Source organism: Anolis sagrei, chromosome Y, assembly GCF_037176765.1.
Source record: "Anolis sagrei isolate rAnoSag1 chromosome Y, rAnoSag1.mat, whole genome shotgun sequence".
NCBI classification, from domain to species: domain Eukaryota; kingdom Metazoa; phylum Chordata; class Lepidosauria; order Squamata; family Dactyloidae; genus Anolis; species Anolis sagrei.
Window position 1 is genome coordinate 21,591,149 of NC_090035.1, and position 21,618 is coordinate 21,612,766.

Genomic DNA, 21,618 nt, shown 5'->3' on the forward strand with positions numbered 1-21,618 from the left:
AAGAATTAGCTGAGAACAGAATGCCTTGCAGAATACTTTTTAATTCACTGGTGTGAACAGCCCTCCTCCAGAAATACACAGGATACCATTAATGAAGCCAGTCTTTAGATCTTTTTCTCAAAGCCAATGAATATTTTCGAACCAACTTGAGGAAGCACTGCCCATTAGTTGAGCAGAAAAGTAGGCCTGGGTAACAACACAAAAATTTGTTTCTAAAATCGATTTGTAATTGGGGTTTTTTTTTTGTTTCGATATTTAAAATAATTACAAAATTTTCCAAAAAAAAAGTTCGGTATTTACGAAATTTCGTAAATATTTACAAAACATTTTGTAAAGATGGCGCCCTTTTTTTTCCCAATATTTTTTGAATATTTTTTAAATTTAATTATTAATTTAGTAGAATAGGGAGGAGAAATTAAAATTATTATTAAGGAGGGAAGGCAGGCACTCACTCTGGCGGGCCCTTTCGCTCGCCGCTCGCTCGCCCCTCTCGCTCGCCGCTCGCAGAAAACAAGCTTGCTCCCTCCTCCCTGTGGCTTCCTCTCACTAGCTACCATGATTTCCTGGCTTTTGGACATAAAGATTTGAAGGGAGATTTAACAAATCAGCTAAATGTATTAAGAACCCTCTTCACAATTGGAACACATTAGAACATTTACATAAAGCTGCATTACCCATATTCCCAATCATATCCCCAAGTTCGCCCCTCTCCCTTCCAAGGAAAAGTAAAAGCTCGCCCTCTCAGCAAGCATCGGCAGGCGGCCATCTTAGGTATTTCCGAAATGGACGGAAATACAAAATTTTTTGGCGCCTGCCGTTTCGATATTTAAAAACACTTCCAGGTTAAAAAAAGTTTTGTAATCGTTTCGTAATTCAAAAATTAACGAATTTTTTAACGAATTACGAATTAACGAAACGAATTGCCCAGCCCTACAGAAAAGTAGTACTTTGCTGGGCAAATTCCAGGAGTAATTCCTCTTGCTTCAAAATCCTTGCAAAGTGCCTCTTTGCAACAGGAGGTGTCTAGATGTTTATTTTTACTTTAAAACAGATTTAAATTGATTTTTTTTTTGCTACGACAATATAGACATACCTTGTGTTCAGGTAAACCAAACCAAAAAGGGGCATTCTTAAAAAAGCATTTAGTAAAGAGTTGTCACAAAATAACATGGGGAAAACACAAATGTGGCATCACCCCCTCCTGCAGAGGCAGAACACCGTCCTCAAACTGGATCTAGTGAGGAAATGCATGGCACCCAAACATGAGTTAGCTTTCCAGACCTGATCTGTTGCGCACACAAGTACAATAGCAGGTAGTCACATTTTCTTACCTGTGCAAAGTCTTGCCTGTATGCGTACTTGCAGCTGTATCCTACACACATGCAATGTTTCTGTACATCAGCTGAATGTTGCATGAAATTGTGTCCTACAGTAGGTAGGATGTTTGTGTAGAGCACTCAAAGTCATGGCCAGGATCCAATTGTGGTTCTTGCTACTTCTGTCCACATCACTGACCACTCCTTAGTTCTGCAGCATGCACACACCCCAAAGCTTGAAACATTGCTCCAGCACATTTCCCAATGCAATTTTACCACCAGTGAGAGCAAAAAGAAAAGAAAAAAGACCTCACTCATGGGCATGGAATATGGAAATATACCATTTAATATTGGTCCACAGTTAACAATCCAGCCACCTCTTGCATCAAATTTTTGAGACAGGCTTGTACAGTCCAGGCATGAATAGGTAAGTGTCCTATGATCAGTTTCTCTCAGAGACAATCACACCAAGACACACCTCTTTACAATGATATAGTGGAGGAAATTTTATTATCTGGAAACGTATAACTGCAAACCCCAACACTGGGTGCACAACTTTAGATGCCAGAGCATATGGATTTTACTACTTGGAACACGGGAGTGTCTCAGACATTTCTTCTGTTATTGTATAAACACAAACAGTCTCACACTCCAATATCAGGACAAAACAGCAATCTTTTAGAATCAAATTACATCCAAGGATTTCTCTGCATTTACAATTAACCCCACAGTGTATTAATCTACCTATATATGAAATTAATATATATAGCATGGGAAATTGAAAACTATTGCTCCATATGTATGAACATGTCCAGTCTTATAAATAAAACATCCAGTGAAGAGAAAAAGTTACCATTTCTAATTCATATTTATACATAAAGTACTCTAATGGCAAAATGGATGGAAATTGTACATGAGCTTCCCTCAAGTCTTGCTAAAGGGGCTTGAAGCAGCTCATTCAGTATTTAAATATTAAAGTACATACAGGACAGACGAGTCACTAACATACATTGCGCATTTACAAGAGATCAACTACCAAACTGATGACAACTGTACACACTGTGAAGAGACCATTTTCATTCTGGAGCTGGGGAAAGGGGGTAATCTTTTGTTGTTTAAATCATACGCTGTGGTGATTCTTTTTGTTTCTCCCCCCCCCCCCCCCCCCTTTACTTTGTGGAAAGGATCAGGGCGACAATGAGGCCGTAAAGACCCAAGACTTCAGCGAAGATCAAGATGAGGATCATGCCCACAAATAACCTGGGCTGTTGTGCGGTCCCCCGTACACCTGCATCACCCACAATGCCAATGGCAAAGCCAGCAGCCAGCCCACTGAGTCCGACACTCAGACCAGCACCCAGCTGAAGGAAGCTCCTGAAAGAGTTAAGGGAGATATGTTTAGTGGCAGGCAGCTGCACTGTGTCAGGGAAGTCTTTGTCTTCTTGAAGTGTCCTTGAAAAAAAACCTAGTTTCCTTTAGAGCAGGCATGGAAAACTTTGGACCTCCCTCCAGGTGTTTTGGACTTCAACTCCCACAATTCCTAATAGCCTACTGGCTGTTAGGAATTGTGGGAATTGAAGTCCAAAATACCTGGAGAGAGAGCTAAAGTTTTCCATGCCTGCTTGAGAGAAAACTGACTTATTAACAAAAAAACAAAATAAACCATTGAATAGTACTGCCAAAGTTCTTGCAAATGATGATGATAATAATAATTTTATTTCTTACTTGCCTCTTCTTGTGGCTTTGAGACAGGTTACAGAATAATTAAAACACATATACATTGTAGCAATACCACAAATATTCATATTAAAATATACATATTAAATACATAAAACGTAGATTAAACAAAGGATATACGTTGAAAAATAATGTTTAAAAACCGTCTAGGTAGGCCTGTGGGAAGAAATAGCTCTTTAGATGGTTTTTAAATTCTGACAGCTCATGTACCTGTCAGAGCTCTTCCAGCAGGCCATTGACACTATGTAACACGATATTTGTTCCTGAGTTATAAGTATTATTTACTAACTGCTTCTGTCATAATAAAAACATGGAAAAAGTTAATTCAATTGCAAAAACTTTGTTTTTGTGTGATATCCTGCTATAGCATATTTTGCTCTAATTTTTCAATGAATATCTCTTCAAGTCTCAAGCAATTCAACCTCATTTGTGGCAGCCGCAAAGCTGACGTTTTTGGAATTTAACAACTACTTTGGAAGTAAGGACCATACAATTAAACCAGAAAGAACACTTTCAAACCAGAAACAGAAAAATTTTCAAATTTTGTTACATAGTGTAATATCCCTTTACAGGACTCTCTTAATCCTACTTCTTCTTTGTCTAGTAAGTAGCTATTGCATCTACAGTCATGGTTAGTTATTTCTTTCAAGCACAACCCATGACCAGTAAACTACCAATTAGTTACAATTTCTCAGGAAAGTTTAAAACTGATTGGATTTCATTCCATTTCAGGGACAACATGGAGAGAGAGTATCCATGCCTGACAAAGTCTAAAACAGGATTCGTTTACAAACATGCTTCAAATTAACTATCACTGAATAATTCATTGCTTAACCATTTCGCTGTATGTCACTGTTACATATTTAAATATTTGTTTTATCAAACTACAAGCAATGGCTTGGTGAAAAATAATTGTAAAATAGCTCCACAGTTCCACCCACATTTGTTCATTTTTAAAATTGTAATGGACAGCATGTACTAACACAAATTCTCATTTCTTTATGTAAGTGCTATCGTTCAAATGACATTGACACTCAGCCAAATATGGCAACACAGGTCTACATGGTAATATTTAGTACATTAAGACAGAGGAAGTCATAGCTTAGATTTCAAACAAGGTACACAGGCACACATATGCATCTACAACTTGTAAGAGACCTGGCTATTTTATCTTCTGCCCAAACACAACTTTCAATTCACACAAAAAAACTTACTTGAATAGTGGAATTGTATCCGAGATGTTGTTGGCAATAAGGACTGCCACTACCAAGCCATAGATTGCTATAATACCAGCCATGACAACAGGAATGATGGACTTCATGATCAGCTCTGGTCGCATGACTGACATGGCTGCAATACCTGTGCCACTCTTTGCAGTGCCATATGCTGCTCCCAAGGCTGAAAGAAAAGAGAAAAACATAGCTGAGTCCTACAGATCTAAAGCAGCATTTTAATAGAACCCAGGGGGAAGAAACCCACTTCTTTGATTACCAAGACAATAATGTTTGCACTCTGCAGAAAAGAAAGGAAATGGTTTTCTGTGGCACACATAGCTAGCTTTATTCCCTTCACTCACTGAAAGGAATGCTGAGGAGTGTTATCTTGATCTCGGAAGGTGACCATGATATCTTTACACATATACAGAGTAGCCAAAGCTACTGGTAAGTAAATTTGTGATTGGCTAACTGAGCAAATCTGAAAAGAGTGCTCCTCAATGGCTCTCCTCCATCCTGGGTCTAGTACTATTCAACAGCTTTATCAATGATCCAGATGACTAAATACAGGGAATGCTTATCAAATAATATCTAGGAGTGACATATTACACCTATTCTAAAATCACTTCGCTGGCTGCCAATTAGTTTACGGGCGAAGTACAAGGTGTTGGTATGGACCTATAAAGCTCTACATGGCTTGGGTCTAGGTTCCCTACAAGATCACCTTTTTGCATACAATCCCCCCTGTTGGGCACTGAGGTCCTCTGGGGGCCCCCTCTGCTCCAGCCTACCAGAATCTGCCTGGCAACCACCACCCAGAGGACCCCCTTTTCATTGGCCGCCCCAAGACTGTGGAACGACCTGGCGATAGAACTCTAATGGTTACATCAGATGTCGGAATTTATTTATTTATTATTAACAATTTCTACCCTGGTTTTCTCAACTCTGCAGGGGACTATTTCTTCTGGCAAGCCTACCCAGACAGTTTTAATAACCATTTTTAAACTTCTGTCTGAACTTTTGTTAGTAAGTCACCCAACTATTTAAAACACACCTTTTCTACTTGAACAGCAGTTAGAAGCGGAGGGCCAGGAAATGCTAGAACTAAGCAGTTTATCTGTAAGCAAGCACTTGCCAAGCCCTGTCACAGCCACACTGATTCTGTAAGAATGAGGACAGCTGGAAAATTGCTCTCCAATTTCCCCAAGCAATATAGTTGTCCTGCAACTATGTGAAAACAGCTTGTATGAACAGCAGTGCAAAACGCAAATTGAAGAACTATCCAACCTTCAACTTTCCTTACAATTCATATGAGGGCTCTATCTTTCCACAAACAGTTGGCACTCTGAACCCACAGATTCCACCCAACCACAGCCTAAAAATGTATTTTTAATGCATTTGTTTTGTCATTTTAGATGAGGGATGCCATTTTACTAAGTCTCTGTATATAACACAATGGAACCATATAATGGAATATATATATAATACAATGAAAGTCCTGGAACCAAACCCTATTGGATACCAAGGGCACAATTCATAAAACAAAATGCCATCAGGAGTTTTCAATTATAGTAGAGTCTCGCTTATCCATACAAAAAGAGTTTTGTTTCTTCACTGTAACATCTAAGCTGTCCTTACATTCTGTCACTGAATTAAAAAAATCAATACAGAATTACTGATTAGAGCACATACTGAAGAATATGTCTCCTATTCAGTCGCAAGGCCGAATAGAGTATAGGGTTACAGCCTGTGCTGGATGGGGTTACACTCTCTCCCCCAGACACAGATTCGCAGCTTTTGAGTTCTCCTGGACTCATTGCTGAGCCTGGAACCCCAGGTTTCGGCAGTGGCCATGGGAGCTGTCACACAATTAAAACTTGTGTGCCAGCTGCACCCATACCTTGGGAAATCGGACTTGACCACAGTGGTCCATGCTCTTATTACATCCCAAATAGATTACTGCAATGTGCTTTACATGGTGTTGCCTTTAAAGACTGTTCACAAGCTTCAAATTGTCCAATGGGCAGCAGCCAGATTGCTCACTAGGAGCAGCATACAGGGAGCACACAACTTCCCTGTTACATCAGCTCCACTGGCTGCCAGTCTGCTACTGAGCACAATTTAAAGTCCAAGTTTAGCCTATAAAGCCCTAAACGGTTCAGGTCCAGCTTACCTGTCTGAATGTACTTCCTCCTATGAACCATCTCAGATATTAAGATTGTCTGGGAAGGCCCTACTCTTGGTCCCACCTCTACTGAAGGTGCATCTGGTGGGAATGGGAGACAGGGCCTCGGTGGTGGCCCCTTGGCTGTGGAACTCCCTTCCCCAGTGATATTAGAACAGCTCCCTCCCTCCTGGCCTTCAGAAAGAAAGTGAAAACCTGGCTCTGGGGTCAAGCCTTCGGAGATTAACTATTGTGCAATAATAGCTACGGAATTATGTTCATTGACTTTTGGAACAGCCCCAGATTACAATTGTGAATGGCATGATTTTTAATGGTGGTTTCAGTGTTGTGTATGCTTTAATGTGCATTTTATTTAAAATTTATATTTTTAACTAAATGTATTTTAATGTATTGTTGTTCAAAGGCATTTAATAGCTGCCATATATAAAGCAAACTTGAGTCCCCTTTGGGGTAGAGAAAGGCAGGATACAAATAAAGTAAATAAAATTAATATGTCTACTGAATCTACAAGCCTGAGTGCAAGCAATGGAAATACACTGAAAACTTTCATATAACTAGTATTATCCAAGAACATTATCCTGGCTTAATTCAAAATTGTACTTATAACACTATGTTTTTGTTTTGGTTTTGGTCGTGTCAGGAGTGACTTGAGAAACTGCAAGTTGCTTCTGTTGTGAGAGAATTGGCCGTCTGCAAGGTCTTTGCCCAGGGGACGCCCAGATGATTTGATGTTTTTATCATCCTTGTGGGAGGCTTCTCTCATGTCTCCGTATGAGGAGCTGGAGCTGATAGAGCAAGCTCATCCGCCTCTCCCTGGATTCAAACCTGCGACCTGTCGGTCTTCAGTCCTGCCGGCACAGGGCTTTAACCCACTGCTCCACCGGGGGCTCCTATAACACTATATAAAATTATTTTTGTTCCTGAGTTATAAATGTCATTTCCTAATTGGTTGTATCATAAACACATGGAAAAAGTTTATTAAATTGTAAAAACTTTGTTTTGGCAGGACATCCTGCAGCACATTTTGCAATAGTTTTCAATAAATATCTTGAATCTCACCAATGTTTCTGGAGTGGAACAACTACTTTCAAAATAAGTACCACACATTTAAACAGGAATAACATTTTCAAATTGGGGGGGGGGGGGGTTGTCAAATTTTGTTACATAGTGTAGTGTATTCTATTGTTGAGATTTAGGGATTTTACTGTATTCTATTGTTGAGATTTAGGGATTTAATTTAGGGATGTTCTAATTCTTCTTAAACATCGGACTAGGGAAGCTATGAAACCAAAATTAGTAAACTCTCTTGCATATTAAGTTCCTGATGGCAAGGAGACACAAAATGCTCAGCTTCACAAGTACTCATGCATAAAAATGACTTGTTTAGTTCCTGTATCGTATTTATTGCAGTATCTTTACTATGTGGGTGTGTTGTGACCATTTTGTGTAGCAATATAGATTTGGCAAAAAACAGTGTATAATTTCACAAAGTGGAGAAATGTTTTGGTCCTCATGCAATCACTTTTTACACATGCTGTAATCAGACAGTCTGCAAACTTTCATTTAAAAACTAGCAAATTCTATTTAGGGATGATCTTTCGATTGACTGACAGTTCAAAAGCTATTCATCCTTTTTTAGTGCTTCTGAGCCAGTATTCTGAAATATTAAGGACACGGGGATCAGATGTCACCTCAGCTGATGAGTGAATGCCTTGCTAAACAGAATTTGGTTCTCAAGCCTTACTTTAATCAGTTTATTGACTCAATTAAGATCAAGTTGTTTCAGCAAATAAAGACACAAAAGAATATGGAAAACAAAACTAGAGGGAAACTACTTCATTCTTATGCCCTGGTCATTTTCGCCTTTAATAATGATTTAAGAAAGGGTTTGATCGGAGTGCATGTAATGGATTCAGGAAAGGGTCCACTGTATAAGTTCAAGTAAAAACACCTGAACAAAGAAACATTTTATCCGTAAATGCAAGAGAAAGTGCTTAGGACAGTTAAATTAACCCAATGCTGATTAGCAGAGACCATGCTGAACTTCTAACCGAAGCCTACATTTGGCTATATTTCATCTTAGCCCAATACATATTTCCTATACCAACCCCGTTCCCTTTGAAATAGCTTCAAAAGATCCGTCTATGTTATAGTAGTCATTGTGCCAATTCCAATGTTTTCTCATAACTTTAATAAGAGAAAGGTTTACCCTAAAGAAAATCAAGTGGTATCAGTCATTATGCTTTTGCATGTTGGACAAAAAAGGCTTAAGTATACTTTCCAATTCAGTTCCAGTAAAAATTTAAAAATGTCTATGCCAATTGCGATATTGCAGGGCCATAATGAAAGTAGATATATCATGAGGGTTCAGATTAAATATGTCTACCCCTGATCTTAGTATTGCAACAAATACTAGCTATGCTGGTACTTCCTAATATTGAAATGAGGCTACTATTTAACTACAGTTGATTCTCAATTAACGAAGAACTCTCAAGCAACTGGAAAAAAATGATGACCAAAAACTGAATCACTTGCGTTTGTGATGTGCTACTTCTTGCTCTATCCACGACACAAACTTGTACATCTGTAAAAAAAAACAAAAACCCTGAAATATTAGACTGGGCATTGCAACACAGCTTAGCTGTTCCTAACTATATAGCAGAAGGCTGCAACTACTGCTACTGAGTATAGACCAGTGGGAGTTTTTAATGATCAAGACTAACAAAGTGGTAAGCCTGTCATTTGACTACTGTCATATCTATTCAAGTGTTCAGGGTTTGTTTACAGCTGTTTGAAGGAGAAATGAACAAATATCAGATAAGAAAATAATTATCAGCTTACAAGCACTCCTTCGAATGCATCTTCATTCTGCCAGAGTGGGGTGTGCTTCACCTAACACTGCCACACAATACAATGGAGGATGATTTGTGAGGAAAAAGACTATAACATCAAAAGCCTTGATCAAAAGGCCATGTGTTTAGCCATACAACAGGATGTGGAAGAGAGTCCAAAATCCAGTGCTATGGTTACTGAACTTGTTAATAAGACAGGAGGAGTCAAAGAAATTCAGCAGGAACAAAGAATGGATGAATCTCTAAAATCTTTGTTCGCTTTGGTTCAAAACGTCTCAGAATCAGTAGAAGAGCAATCCTCCAGATTTGGTTTTTAAAACGTCTTCTGATTTCCTGGCCACAGTCTGCATCTGCCGTAATCTTTGCACCTAGAAATACAAAGTCTGTCATGGCCTCCACATTTTCTCCCTCTATTTTCCAGTTGTCAATCATTCTTGTTGCCATAATCTTGGTTTTTTTTATGTTTAGCTGCAACCCGGCTTTTGCGCTTTCTTCTTTCACCTTGATTAGAAGGCTCCCCAGCTCCTCCTCGCTTTTGGCCATCAGAGTGGTGTCATCTGCATATCTGAGGTTGTTAATGTTTCTTCCAGCAATTTTCACCCCAGCTTTGCATTCATCAAGCCCTGCACATCGCATGATGTGTTCTGCATACAAGTTAAAAAGGTTGGGTGAGAGGATGCAGCCTTTGCCATATGCCTTTTCCAATCTTGAACCAGTCTGTTGTTCCGTGGTCAGTTCTGACTGTTGCTCCTTGGTCCTTATACAGATTCCTCAGGAGAGAGGCAAGGTGATTTGGGATGCCCATCCCACCAAGAACTTGCCACAATTTATTATGAGTAGTAGTAGTAGTAGTAATAATAATAATAAAATTGTAGAACAGAAATCTGTTCCTGGTTTGAAAGAGTTATTTTCTGTTTAATTGTGCGGCCCTTACTTTGAAAGTCGTAGTTCTCATCCAGAAACTTTGTGTGGCTGCCACAAACTATCGGCCAAACTCCCATGACTCACCAGCCATCAAAGAGCATTCTGAGCTCCTCCAAAATGGATCTGAATCAGAATTGGCATACAGAACTCCCATGACCAATAGAACATACTGGGGGGGGGGGGGGGGGAGAGACATTATTATTGTTATTGTTGTTGTTGTTAAACTCAGTTGGAAGGGACCCCTAAAGGTCATCTAGTCCAGCCCCTTCTTTCTGCCAGGCAGGAAGATAGCATTAGTATATTATTATTATTATTATTATTATTATTATTATTATTAAAGTTAGTTCCAGATCCATCACTGATGGAGTTCAGAGTGCTCTTAGATTGCAGGGGAACTATTCATCCCAGTACCTACAACTGATTCTAGAACAAGACCCCCAAGATATATTATTCAGAGACTTTAATGGGGTGATGGACAATAAAATGGATAGAACCAAAATAGCAAAGAGGTTAGGACCAAATAAACAGGGAAAATTGCCGGAGGGGCTACTGAAATTGAAGGAAGAACTAGGTCTGCAAGACACATGGCGGATACATCATATCTCAGAAAGAGACTATACCTACTTTTCAAGTAGACATAACACCTGGTCCAGGATTGATATGATATGGACGACTAAAACACTAACGTCAAAAGTAGACAAGATCAAAATCCTGCCAAGAAGAGACACGGATCATTGCCCTCTGGAACTGCATATTGACCAAAAACCTACACAGAAAATGGAGCCTTAACAAAAACTTATTAAGAACAAAAGAAGACATAGAAAAAATATAAAGATATTGAAGGAGTACTTCAACCTAAATTCTACTCCGGGAATGGAGAACAATATAATATGGGACGCAAGCAAAGAGGTCATGCGTGGGAATTTCCTGCAACAAAGCACATGGAAAAATAAGTTAAGGAACCAACAAATGAATGAATTACAACAAAAAATAGAGGAAATAGAAAAAGAATCCAAACGCCTCCCAAATAACAACAAACTTAAACAAGACTTACAAGTTTTAAATAAACAACGAAACCTGCTGGAGATGGAGCAAACGGCAAAGGAATTAGAGTTTATGAAACAATACAACTTCCAAAATTCAAACAAACCGGGGAAATGGCTCTCTCAAAGAATAAGAAAGAAAAAGCAATCACAATATATCACACAAATTCAACAAGACGATAAGATCTATGCAAAAGACACAGAAATACTGGATCAGTTCTGTAAATATTACACCAATCTATATAAAAGGGATATGATAAAGAAAGAATCAGTCTGCCTCTTTCTAGGAAAACAGAAAATCCAGAGGATAACAGATGAGCAACGAGAATATCTAAATAAAGACATAAGTGATGAAGAGATTGAAAATGCTATCAAAGAACTAGATTTGAATAAAGCGCCGGGCCCAGATGGCCTAACTGCTGTGTATTATAAATCACTAAAAGAAATAATAAAACCACAACTAAGGGACGTAATGAACCAGATACTACAGGGGAAAAGGATGCCGGACTCATGGAGAGCAGCAAACATTACATTAATCCACAAAGAAAATACCGATCCCACCAACATCAAAAACTACAGACCTATATCTCTCCTAAATACCGACTATAAAATCTTCACCAACATAATTGCAGAACGACTAAAAACCTTCTTGTCATCATGGATCAAAGAAGAACAGTCTGGGTTCCTACCCAACAGGAACATCAAAGAAAATGTTAGAAATATAATCGACGTCCTAGAATTCTACGAAGCCCACAACGAAAAGGAGCTAGCTTTATTATCAATAGATGCGGAAAAGGCATTCGATCGGTTAAATTGGGACTTCTTTAATATGCTATTCAGGGAATTAGACATAGGTTATACTTTTCTGAACGCAATAGAGGAAATTTATAAGGATCAGGAAGCAGACATCTGGATCAACAGAATGGCTACAAAGAAAATAAAGATAGAAAAGGGCACAAGACAAGGATGCCCCTTGTCGCCCCTTATATTTGTGCTAGCATTGGAGATCTTGCTAAACAATATAAGGGAGGACGAAGACCTAAAAGGACTTAAAATAGGTAAAGAATCATATAAGCTGAGGGCCTTCGCTGACGACCTTATCTTCACGATAGAAGACCCTCTAACTAGTATAGAGAAATGGATCAAGAAAGTGGAAGATTTTGGTGCAGTCTCAGGCCTTAGAATAAACAAGGAGAAAACAATGTTACTAACTAAAAACATATCCAAACCAAGACAGGAAGAACTAAAAAACAGATCGGGACTATAAATCACAAACAAAATAAAATATTTAGGAATATATTTAACAGCCAGAAACTCCCAATTATACCAGAATAATTACGAACACAAGTGGAAAGAAATAAAACAAGATCTAAAGAATTGGAGCTCGATGCAATTATCCTTTCTAGGCAGAATAGCTGCTATTAAAACTAACATCCTGCCAAAAATGATGTATCTGTTTCAAAACTTGCCAGTAGTAAGGAAAACAAGCATAGTTAAAGAATGGAACAAAGAGCTGACAAGGTTTGTTTGGAACAATAAAAAACCCAGGATAAGTTTCACCAATCTGACAGATGAAAGGAAAAGAGGGGGCCTAGGTTTATGAAACCTGGGCCTCTACAGTGAAGCCTGTGGTCTACAATGGGTACAGGAATGGATAAACTTGAAAAACAAAAAGCTGTTGATATTAGAGGGCCATGATCTGCGTGCGGGATGGCACGCATACCTCTGGCACGGAAGGAAAAGTATAGAAAAAAACTTTGGAAATCACTTTGTACACTCTGCCCTACTGAAAATCTGGGAAAAATATAAACAGAGGATGTTTAGGAAAACCCCATTGTGGCTATCGCCCTTAGAGGCATGTCACAGGCGAAAAATGGGATGGACGATATGGCCTACTTATGAAGACTGCATAAAGAAAGAAAAGGGAACCATTAAGTTAAGAACACAAGAAGAACTACGCAAGAAATTCCCAAATCTGAACTGGTTCCAATATATGCAGATTAATAATCACTACATTAAAGACAATAAAGAAGAACTCAATTTGGCAAAGGAGTTTTGAAAGTAAAAAAAAATAATCACAAAAATATACAAACAACTACTGGAGTGGTCTACAGAAAAAGACCTGATTAAGGGATGTATGATCAAGTGGGCAAAGATATAGGAAGACCGATACCTCTAGAAGACTGGGAAACACTATGGAATAAAGGAATGAACCACACCTACGCATACGACCTTAAAGAGAACTGGATAAAGATGTTTTATCAGTGGTACGTTACCCCACACAAGATAGCAAAGTTTAACGAAAATTCCGAGTGATAGGTGTTGGAAGTGTGGGAAGTGCAAAGGGACATTCAAGCATATGTGGTGGTCCTGCGAGATAGCAAAACCATACTGGAAAGAGATCACAGAGATATGCCAAAAAGTGCTAAAAAATAAAATACCACTCAAACCAGAATGCTTTCTTTTAGGGATGACAGATATAAAATGGAACATCAACGAAGATAAGCTCTTCACTCACATGATCACAGCAGCGAGAATTGCTTACGCTAGGCTATGGAAAAAAGAAATTAGACCACAGACGGAGGAATGGATGAAGAAAATCATAGACATAATGTGCATGAACAAATTGACATATATATTGGCGAAGATGCAAAATAAGCAAATGAAGAGGACGGACTGGACACCCTTGAATACCTGGCTAAAAGAAAACAAAGTGCCTATAGTAATAGAGCAATAACATCAAAACACCTAGAGTAATAGTGCAATAATACTAATAACAATTAAGTAACCTAATCTATATAGACCCACTACCAAGATGAAGAAGAAAAGAAAGAAATATCTACTGGAAATGTTTATAGGAAGAGAGACGGAAGAACCTCCCCCCCCCCCCCACCATAATGTCCCTTCTCCCACCCAAGTATACCCTACCCACCTCTCGCTTTCACCACCTGTCACACCCCTCCCTCTCCCCTTCCAACCCCCCCCCCCAAACCTTGTTTTTACTGTTGTTAAAGAAAAATCATTAATAAAAATGTATACAAAAAAAATTGTACACAGCTATAATGCTTATGTTCAGCATTTTGAATATACAATGCCAGTGCAGATACAAGGCGGGTCAAAAAGAAGATTCAATATTTAATAACATAACATTTAAAATCTTTTTTAAAAAATTCAAAAGTTATTAAAACATCACACACCTTTGTGGTCTACCTTGTATAAGTACAAATGGCACAACATTATCAGTATATCATTTCATCCATTCCAGCACTTCATGTACATCAACATGAGAAATTAAACTAGCATAGGCCAGAATGTAGTAGTTCTAATCAATGGAAATGCTCATCTCATTTCCTTCTGGCCTTGAGAAATATCTTGATCAGCAATGTTACATGGAAAAATTAAGACTGTCATATCACTCAGAAGCATGGGACAACCATTTACACATCTAACAAAGCAGGGGAAATCCATAAATCACTCTTGTGGCTTCAGAGCAGTCACTGAGTAACCCCTGCAGAATGCACTGGTCACTTGAAGGTCATAGTGGTCCCAACATCAGTGGATGGTTACCATCCAACCCAAGGTTAGCCAGCCATGACCTGCACAGGTTCTACAAGCTGTTTACAATCAGCACAGTTTATTGTGTACAGAACTGTTTATACAATATGACATTATCAGCCAGCCAGTACAGAACAAGGCTTGAGCATGCTGGTAGTAGATCAGTCTAGTATAGACTGCAAGGAAACGAAGTATCTGACTTTTTTGTTTATGGCATACCATAATAAGTGCTCCATGTTCCTTCTACTCATATTATGTAAATTTTCTAGAATGGCTACAGCTGATAAGGTATCTTCACGCTTATCTGGAAAAGATTATCATTGAATGTCAGTGCTAGTAGTGACAAAGTATGATTTACAGTGGTCCAACTATATCCACTAAGAATTACTGGTTGTCCAGCAGACACTTATGATAATTATGAGGAGTTATATACAACAAAGCCCTGAAATAGCATGCACTGTGAAAAAACATCCCACCAGTGCTGGACTTTAAACCTATCTACATACCTATTAACCCTTTTGGAGGATTTTTTTGTTTATTTTACTTTGGACTGCTCTTGGAAGTATGGAAAAGCTATCAGGTGCCTGGTCAGTAACCCGATCTGAATTAAAGTAACAGGTCTGTAAAAAGCAGGGACTGGCCCCTTTCATTCATCTGCTGACAGGGCTACTTCACAGATGGCAGCAAAGCTCATGCCATCTCAGCTGGAGGATGCCACTACAATAAGCTACAGTGCAAGTCTTATGTTTGCTGCTTTAGCAGATTAGCTTGAAACAGGAAAGACTACTCTGAAATGCTATACATTCACCTAGCCATTTCCAAGCTCTTTCCTATGTAAGTTCCATGTAAATTACCTTACTGGAATAACAATATGAACCATTGACCAGGCAAGATGGGCAGCTAGATCCTGGTGGACCATCTACAACTAGCATGTCCAATTCAGGGACATTTACATGAGAATCTGGAGGGCCATGGGGTAACTACTCCATTTTGTCAGATCTATTTCTTAAACACCCAGAGACAGTTTGCAGTTGCAGTGGACCTCAGAGAGTGGGAGGGTGATTTCTTTCTAGAACAGTTAGCTCTATGCATGAATCCTAATGTCACTGTAACCTATTATTAAACCATAATAATCTACTCTCTACATTGAATTATACTGCTGGCAGATTATAACTATGCTGCTGGGCATAACTTGTGCCATATAATATTCCTAGGTCTGAGGAAGCCAGTTGATCCTGGCTTCCTCACATATGTTAATACGTACATCAAAAATACCATTTCATATGGCTCAGCAGCAGCTATTCACATGCTAGCATCTTCCTCGATGTACTGGATTACAGCTGTTATCTACAGCCAGTATTATTACCACTACACTAGTTAAAGATGAGGGGAGTTGAAACCCAGGACTTCTGACAGCTATTATTTGCAGTAGCTGCTGTAAAACTACAGTAGCAATGTTTGAATGGAGATGTTTTCAAGTTACTTGTTTATTTTGATTAGTACTAGCAAAACTTACCATTTCCCTATTTGAACATTCTTTTAAAGATACAGTTGGAATAAACTGTTTTTGGGGAAGTTTTCAAAAAGATTAAAGGCAATTTTACAACTGCTAGGACAATATAAAGGTCAATCAGGAGGTCAATATCCTGTCTGCAATCTTCTCAACAAATATAGGATGGTTTGGGGGTATTTATTTCTTGTGTCAGGGCAGCCAATCAATTATATTACATTTCTAACAGAACAAAGCAAACAAACAGAGAAAATACAAAATGTGTGAGTCTGGTAGTTGATTAAATGTCATTTGACCAGTATCTGGCCACTTGGAGTGCCTCTGGTGTTGCTGCAAGAAGGCGCTCCATTTGCATGTGGCTGGGCTCAGGTTGCATTGCAGCAGGTGGTTTGTGGTTTGCTCCTCTCCGTACTCGCATGTCGAGGATTCCACTTTGTAGCCCCATTTCTGAAGGCTGGCTCTGCATCTCATGTTGCCAGAGCGCAGTCTGTTCAGCACCTTCCAAGTCGCCCAGTCCTCTGTGTGCCCAGGGGGAGTTTCTCATTTGGTATCAGCCATTGGTTGAGGTTCTGGGTTTGAGCCTGCCACTTTTGGACTCTCGCTTGCTGAGGTGTTCCAGCGAGTGTCTCTGTAGATCTTAGAAAACTATGTCTGGATTTAAGTCGTTGACGTACTGGCTGATACCCAAACAAGGGATGAGTTGGAGATTTATTATTTATTTATTTATATACTGTCCTTGTATACCGCCGTTTCTCAGCCTGACTGGCGACTCAACGCGGTTTACAACAAAATATGCAGTGCACAGTATACAATTAAAACCATAAAAAACATAATACACAATATTACACGAAATCACAATCCAATACATCTCCTAACTAAAATCATGGTCCAATTGCATCATCCATATTACCAATCCGTAATCAACACATTCATTGCACCGAATTAACCAAATGCCTGTTTGAACATCCAAGTTTTTAGTCTTCTTCGGAATACCATCAGTCTCTGCCTTGGTCCTTTCACTATTGGCTGCCACTTCCCGGCAGATGGATTTGGGGGTTAAGAGCTAAAAATGTATAGTCAATTTTGTAGTCATTAGTATTCATCTCTCCTGTTCACTAAGAAGCCAGCTCTTCTCTCAGCCATGCAAAAACCTTTTAGCACAGTAATGTTCAAAGACACTGGCTTGCATAGGGCTATATCTCAGAAGCTTATTTAGCTGAAAGAGAATGCTAATTCAAGTAGCAGGCATTCACTTGATAATATGCATCTGCTAAATAAATAAGTACATGATCATTGCACTGCTAGGAAACCCCGTTGTCCTGCATATTTTAAGACAATCATTCTGTTCCAGAACAACCTAATGCCAAGTTGCACATCACAAGATATGCAATGATAAGCCACGTTTGCTATTGGTGGGCAGCAAGTTAAACCAAGTTATTTATTTATTTGCTTAATTTATACCCCACTTTTCTCACCCCCGTAGGGGGACTCAAGGCAGCTTACAACTGCCTTGAGTTTCTTCAATCATAAAAATGCAACCTCTGGCAGCAACCAGAATATGTTTAGGTTTCATGGTTGAGAAAGATAGGTTAGACAGCATGGCACAACCTAGACTTACATTCATTCATTACTGCCAAGCACTGACATGAGGGAAGAGCAAAACCTGCAAAGCACCCCCTTCTCTTTCCCTGCAGTCACATGACAGCCAGGGGCTCCTCCACCAGCTGATACTCAGCCCTTATGACATTACCTTCACTGCCATTACAGCAACATTCGACATTCTCCCTTTCTTTCGGCTCCCCTCCCCAGGTAACCCGGATGAGCCAGCTGGAAGAAGCAGGGCAAAACCAGAGGAGGCCATTGATATGCTCAGGGACCAAGAGGAGGCAGAGAGACTGCAGCAATGGTGAGGACAGGAGGAGCCTCTCCGGCTCCAACTGGCTTGCGATTTCTTCTTGCCCCCGCACTGCCGTCTCTCTCTTGTCATCCGGGAAAGTACACTGCCACAGTCTCTGGGCAGCTAGAAAACGAAAGGAGGAAGAAAGGCAGGACACTTCACCCAGTCTGTAGAACTGGGGCCGGCTAACACAGGGAAGGATGCCTGCATTCCTTTAGGAAAACACCAAACAAGTAAGATCAGACTCACCTAAACGGCCAACACACTCACTCCATTTATGGGGAAGAGACATAAGGAAAGGAAGGACATTTGCAAAGGACAGTAAGATGCTTGAAGACCCTCTGATTCCAAAAATGGCACCAGTGTTCCCCTATCACATCTAGTTTTGGAAATACAGAACATATGTTATATACCAATTGTCACCTACTTGCCCAGAAAGAATCATGATAATCATATCTAAGAATCTAGAGCTGATGCAGTCTCTACAATGCAATTTTCTGAACCAGCACCCCAAATTCTCCCAGGAACAGGTCTAAAAACCAAGACAGCAAGATGTTTTGTTGTTGTTGGGCTGCCTTATCCTCTCTCTGTGAACAGAGGAAACCAGTTGTTCCAAATGAACCTGTCCAAGGTTGGAGATTTGGAGAGGGAAGGACACCAAGAGAACAGGGCTGCCATCCTCTTGCCTCCAAACCTCATGTATCTTCCTTGCTTGAGCCTAGAGGGGAGGGAAGATGGATTCCTCAGAATTACACAATCTTTGGAATGGAAGCAGGGTTCAAAGGGTTGGGAGCCTTCCCTTCATAGGAGAAAACTACCAGCAAAAGAAGCAAAAGGGAGTGTTTTATAATGGCACGTATTAGACAGAGCCTTAAGGACTAATCTATATATCCATGTATATAACAGGGAAAACATGTTTCTCTGTATGTATCTACCTATGCCTATATGTATTTTTCAAGATGGCTCCCACTTCCAGAGAGCACTGTGGCTCCCAATGACAATGGATCTGGACCACGTTTGGCACACATTACGTCCCCCATATGACTAACATAAAATACTGGAGGGGTTGGGGGACTGACTCTGGATGATGGAAATTGCTGTTCATTCTGCTTGCAGGAAGAACTTCCAGTAAATACTCTGGAGGGTACATACCCATCATGACCAACTTGGGGGGGGGGGGGTGAATTCACCTGGAATGATGGGAGTTATAGTTTACCCACATCTTGATGCATTTCATAAAGGAGCCCATTCATAAAAACCAAAAACTTACAAGGAGGATTTCTAAGAAATAGTGTTACTGGATCCCTATCATGGGTATTGCTAGGTACCTAAACTAATAATAAATTAAAACAGTAATGTAATATAATAATAGCATTGCTGTGAACCTAAGAATATAATATTACTAATATTACAATATAATGGTATAGTTCAATATAGTAACATATAATACTGATATTGTACTATGCTTATAACATAATATATTATTGGTATATATATCTTGTAAGCTGCTCTGAGTCCCCTTCAGGGTGAGAAGGGAGGCATATAAATGTCATAAATAAAAAAAATATAATATAATAATGGCATTGCCAGGTACCTAAGCTAATCTTAACCCTTAAATAATAATAATAATAATAATAATAATAATAATAATGGCATTGCCAGGTACCTAATCTAATAATATATAATATTAAAATAATTTTGTTTTACCCGCCTCTCCTCCTGCCTCGAGTCAGTTGGGTACCTAAGCTAATAATATATAATAATGATTGCATTGCCAGGTACCTAAGCTAACAATAATAATAATAATAATAATAATTGTATGTCTTACCCACCACTCCTCCTGTCTCGAGACGGGTTAGAACAGGCATGTGCAAACTTGGGCCCTCCAGGTGTTTTGGACTCCCTCAACTCCCACAATTCCTAGGGAGTTGAAGTCCAAAACCCCTGGAGGGCTCAAGTTTGCCCACGCCCGGGTTAGAAGTTACGTAAAACCACAATCAGCTGGACCAGGGAAGAAGGAGGGGAAGAAAGGAAAGACAGGGCCAGGGAAGGGACACACATAGCCGACAGAACGCCTCCTCCTCCTCCCCCCAAGGACGGACAGGCCCTGCACAGATCTCCCTTGGCAGTCCCGCTCCTCCACCCCAGAAGGAGACCCTCCAAGCGCCTCACCGCTGAAGACCATGGCGGCCGAGGCGCCCATGACGGCGAAGAAGGGGGAGTACTCGGGAGGAGCGGTGGTCGAGGACGACATGGCGGAGCGGTGTGTTTGTTAGGAAGAGAGGAGAGAACGCAGGAGGCCAGAGGGCGATGGGGCTCTCCTTCCTCTGCTACCGCCGCGTCTTCTTTCCTTTTTGTCCCTTCTCTCTCCCCGTCGGCAAGATGGCGGAGCGGCCTAGCTGGCTGAGGAGGCGCTGCTGGTGGTAGTTGAAGGAACGAAGCAGCACTGAAGGAGCGAAGCAGCACTGGCGCTCTCTTTCTTCCTGTCTCTCCCTTTTTCTCTGTCACTGACAGCCCCTCCTTCTCCGCTGCTCCGAGACAGCGCTCACGGCTCGCTCTAAATACACCGCCACCGCAGGACAAAATGGCCGCTGCCCGAGGGTCACGTGGGCGGAACAAGCCACGCCCCTCCCCAGCCTGCCTCGCCGCCGCCGCCGCCGCCCTCCATGCTTGGAATGTACCATTATGTAAAAAACAAAGGGGGGGGGGAGAGAGAGTTAGTTTGAGATTTATTGTTGTTCATTCGTTCAGTCGTCTCCGGCTCTTCGTGACCTCATGGACCAGCCCACGCCAGAGCTCCCTGTCGGCCGTCACCACCCCCAGCTCCTTCAAGGTCAGTCCAGTCACTTCAAGGATGCCATCCATCCATCTTGCCCTTGGTCGGCCCCTCTTCCTTTTGCCTTCCACCTTCCCCAGCATAATTGTCTTCTCTAGGCTTTGCTGTCTCCTCATGATGTGGCCAAAGTACTTCAACTTTGTCTCTAGTATCTTTCCCTCCAGTGAGCAGTCGGGCTTTATTTCCTGGAGGATGGACTGGTTGGATCTTCTCGCAGTCCAAGGCACTCTCAGCACTTTCCTCCAACACCACAGCTCAAAAGCATCGATCTTCCTTCGCTCAGCCTTCCCTAAGGTCCAGCTCTCACATCCGTAGGTTACTACAAGGAATACCATGGCTTTGACTAGGCGGATCTTTGTTGCCAGTCTGATGTCTCTACTCTTTACTATTTTATCGAGATTGGACATTGCTCTCTTCCCAAGAAGTAAGCGTCTTCTGATTTCCTGGCCACAGTCTGCATCTGCAGTAATCTTTGCACCTAGAAATACAAAGTCTGTCACGGCCTCCACATTTTTCCCCTCTATTTTCCAGTTGTCAATCATTCTTGTT

The 21,618-nt window shown here is 40.4% G+C and overlaps 1 protein-coding gene across 1 annotated transcript; it reads right to left on the bottom strand.

The window, feature by feature from the left end:
- Window positions 1-1,639: 1,639 nt before the first annotated feature.
- On the bottom strand, window positions 1,640-20,854 carry LOC137095115 (V-type proton ATPase 16 kDa proteolipid subunit c). Its single transcript, XM_067461394.1, has 3 exons — window positions 20,406-20,854; window positions 4,268-4,451; window positions 1,640-2,690 (listed from the first exon to the last, which is right to left on the bottom strand). Exons 1-3 carry the CDS (start codon window positions 20,485-20,487, stop codon window positions 2,486-2,488), a joined length of 471 nt encoding a protein of 156 aa, XP_067317495.1. The 5' UTR covers window positions 20,488-20,854; the 3' UTR covers window positions 1,640-2,485.
- Between the last annotated feature and the right edge of the window lie 764 nt (window positions 20,855-21,618).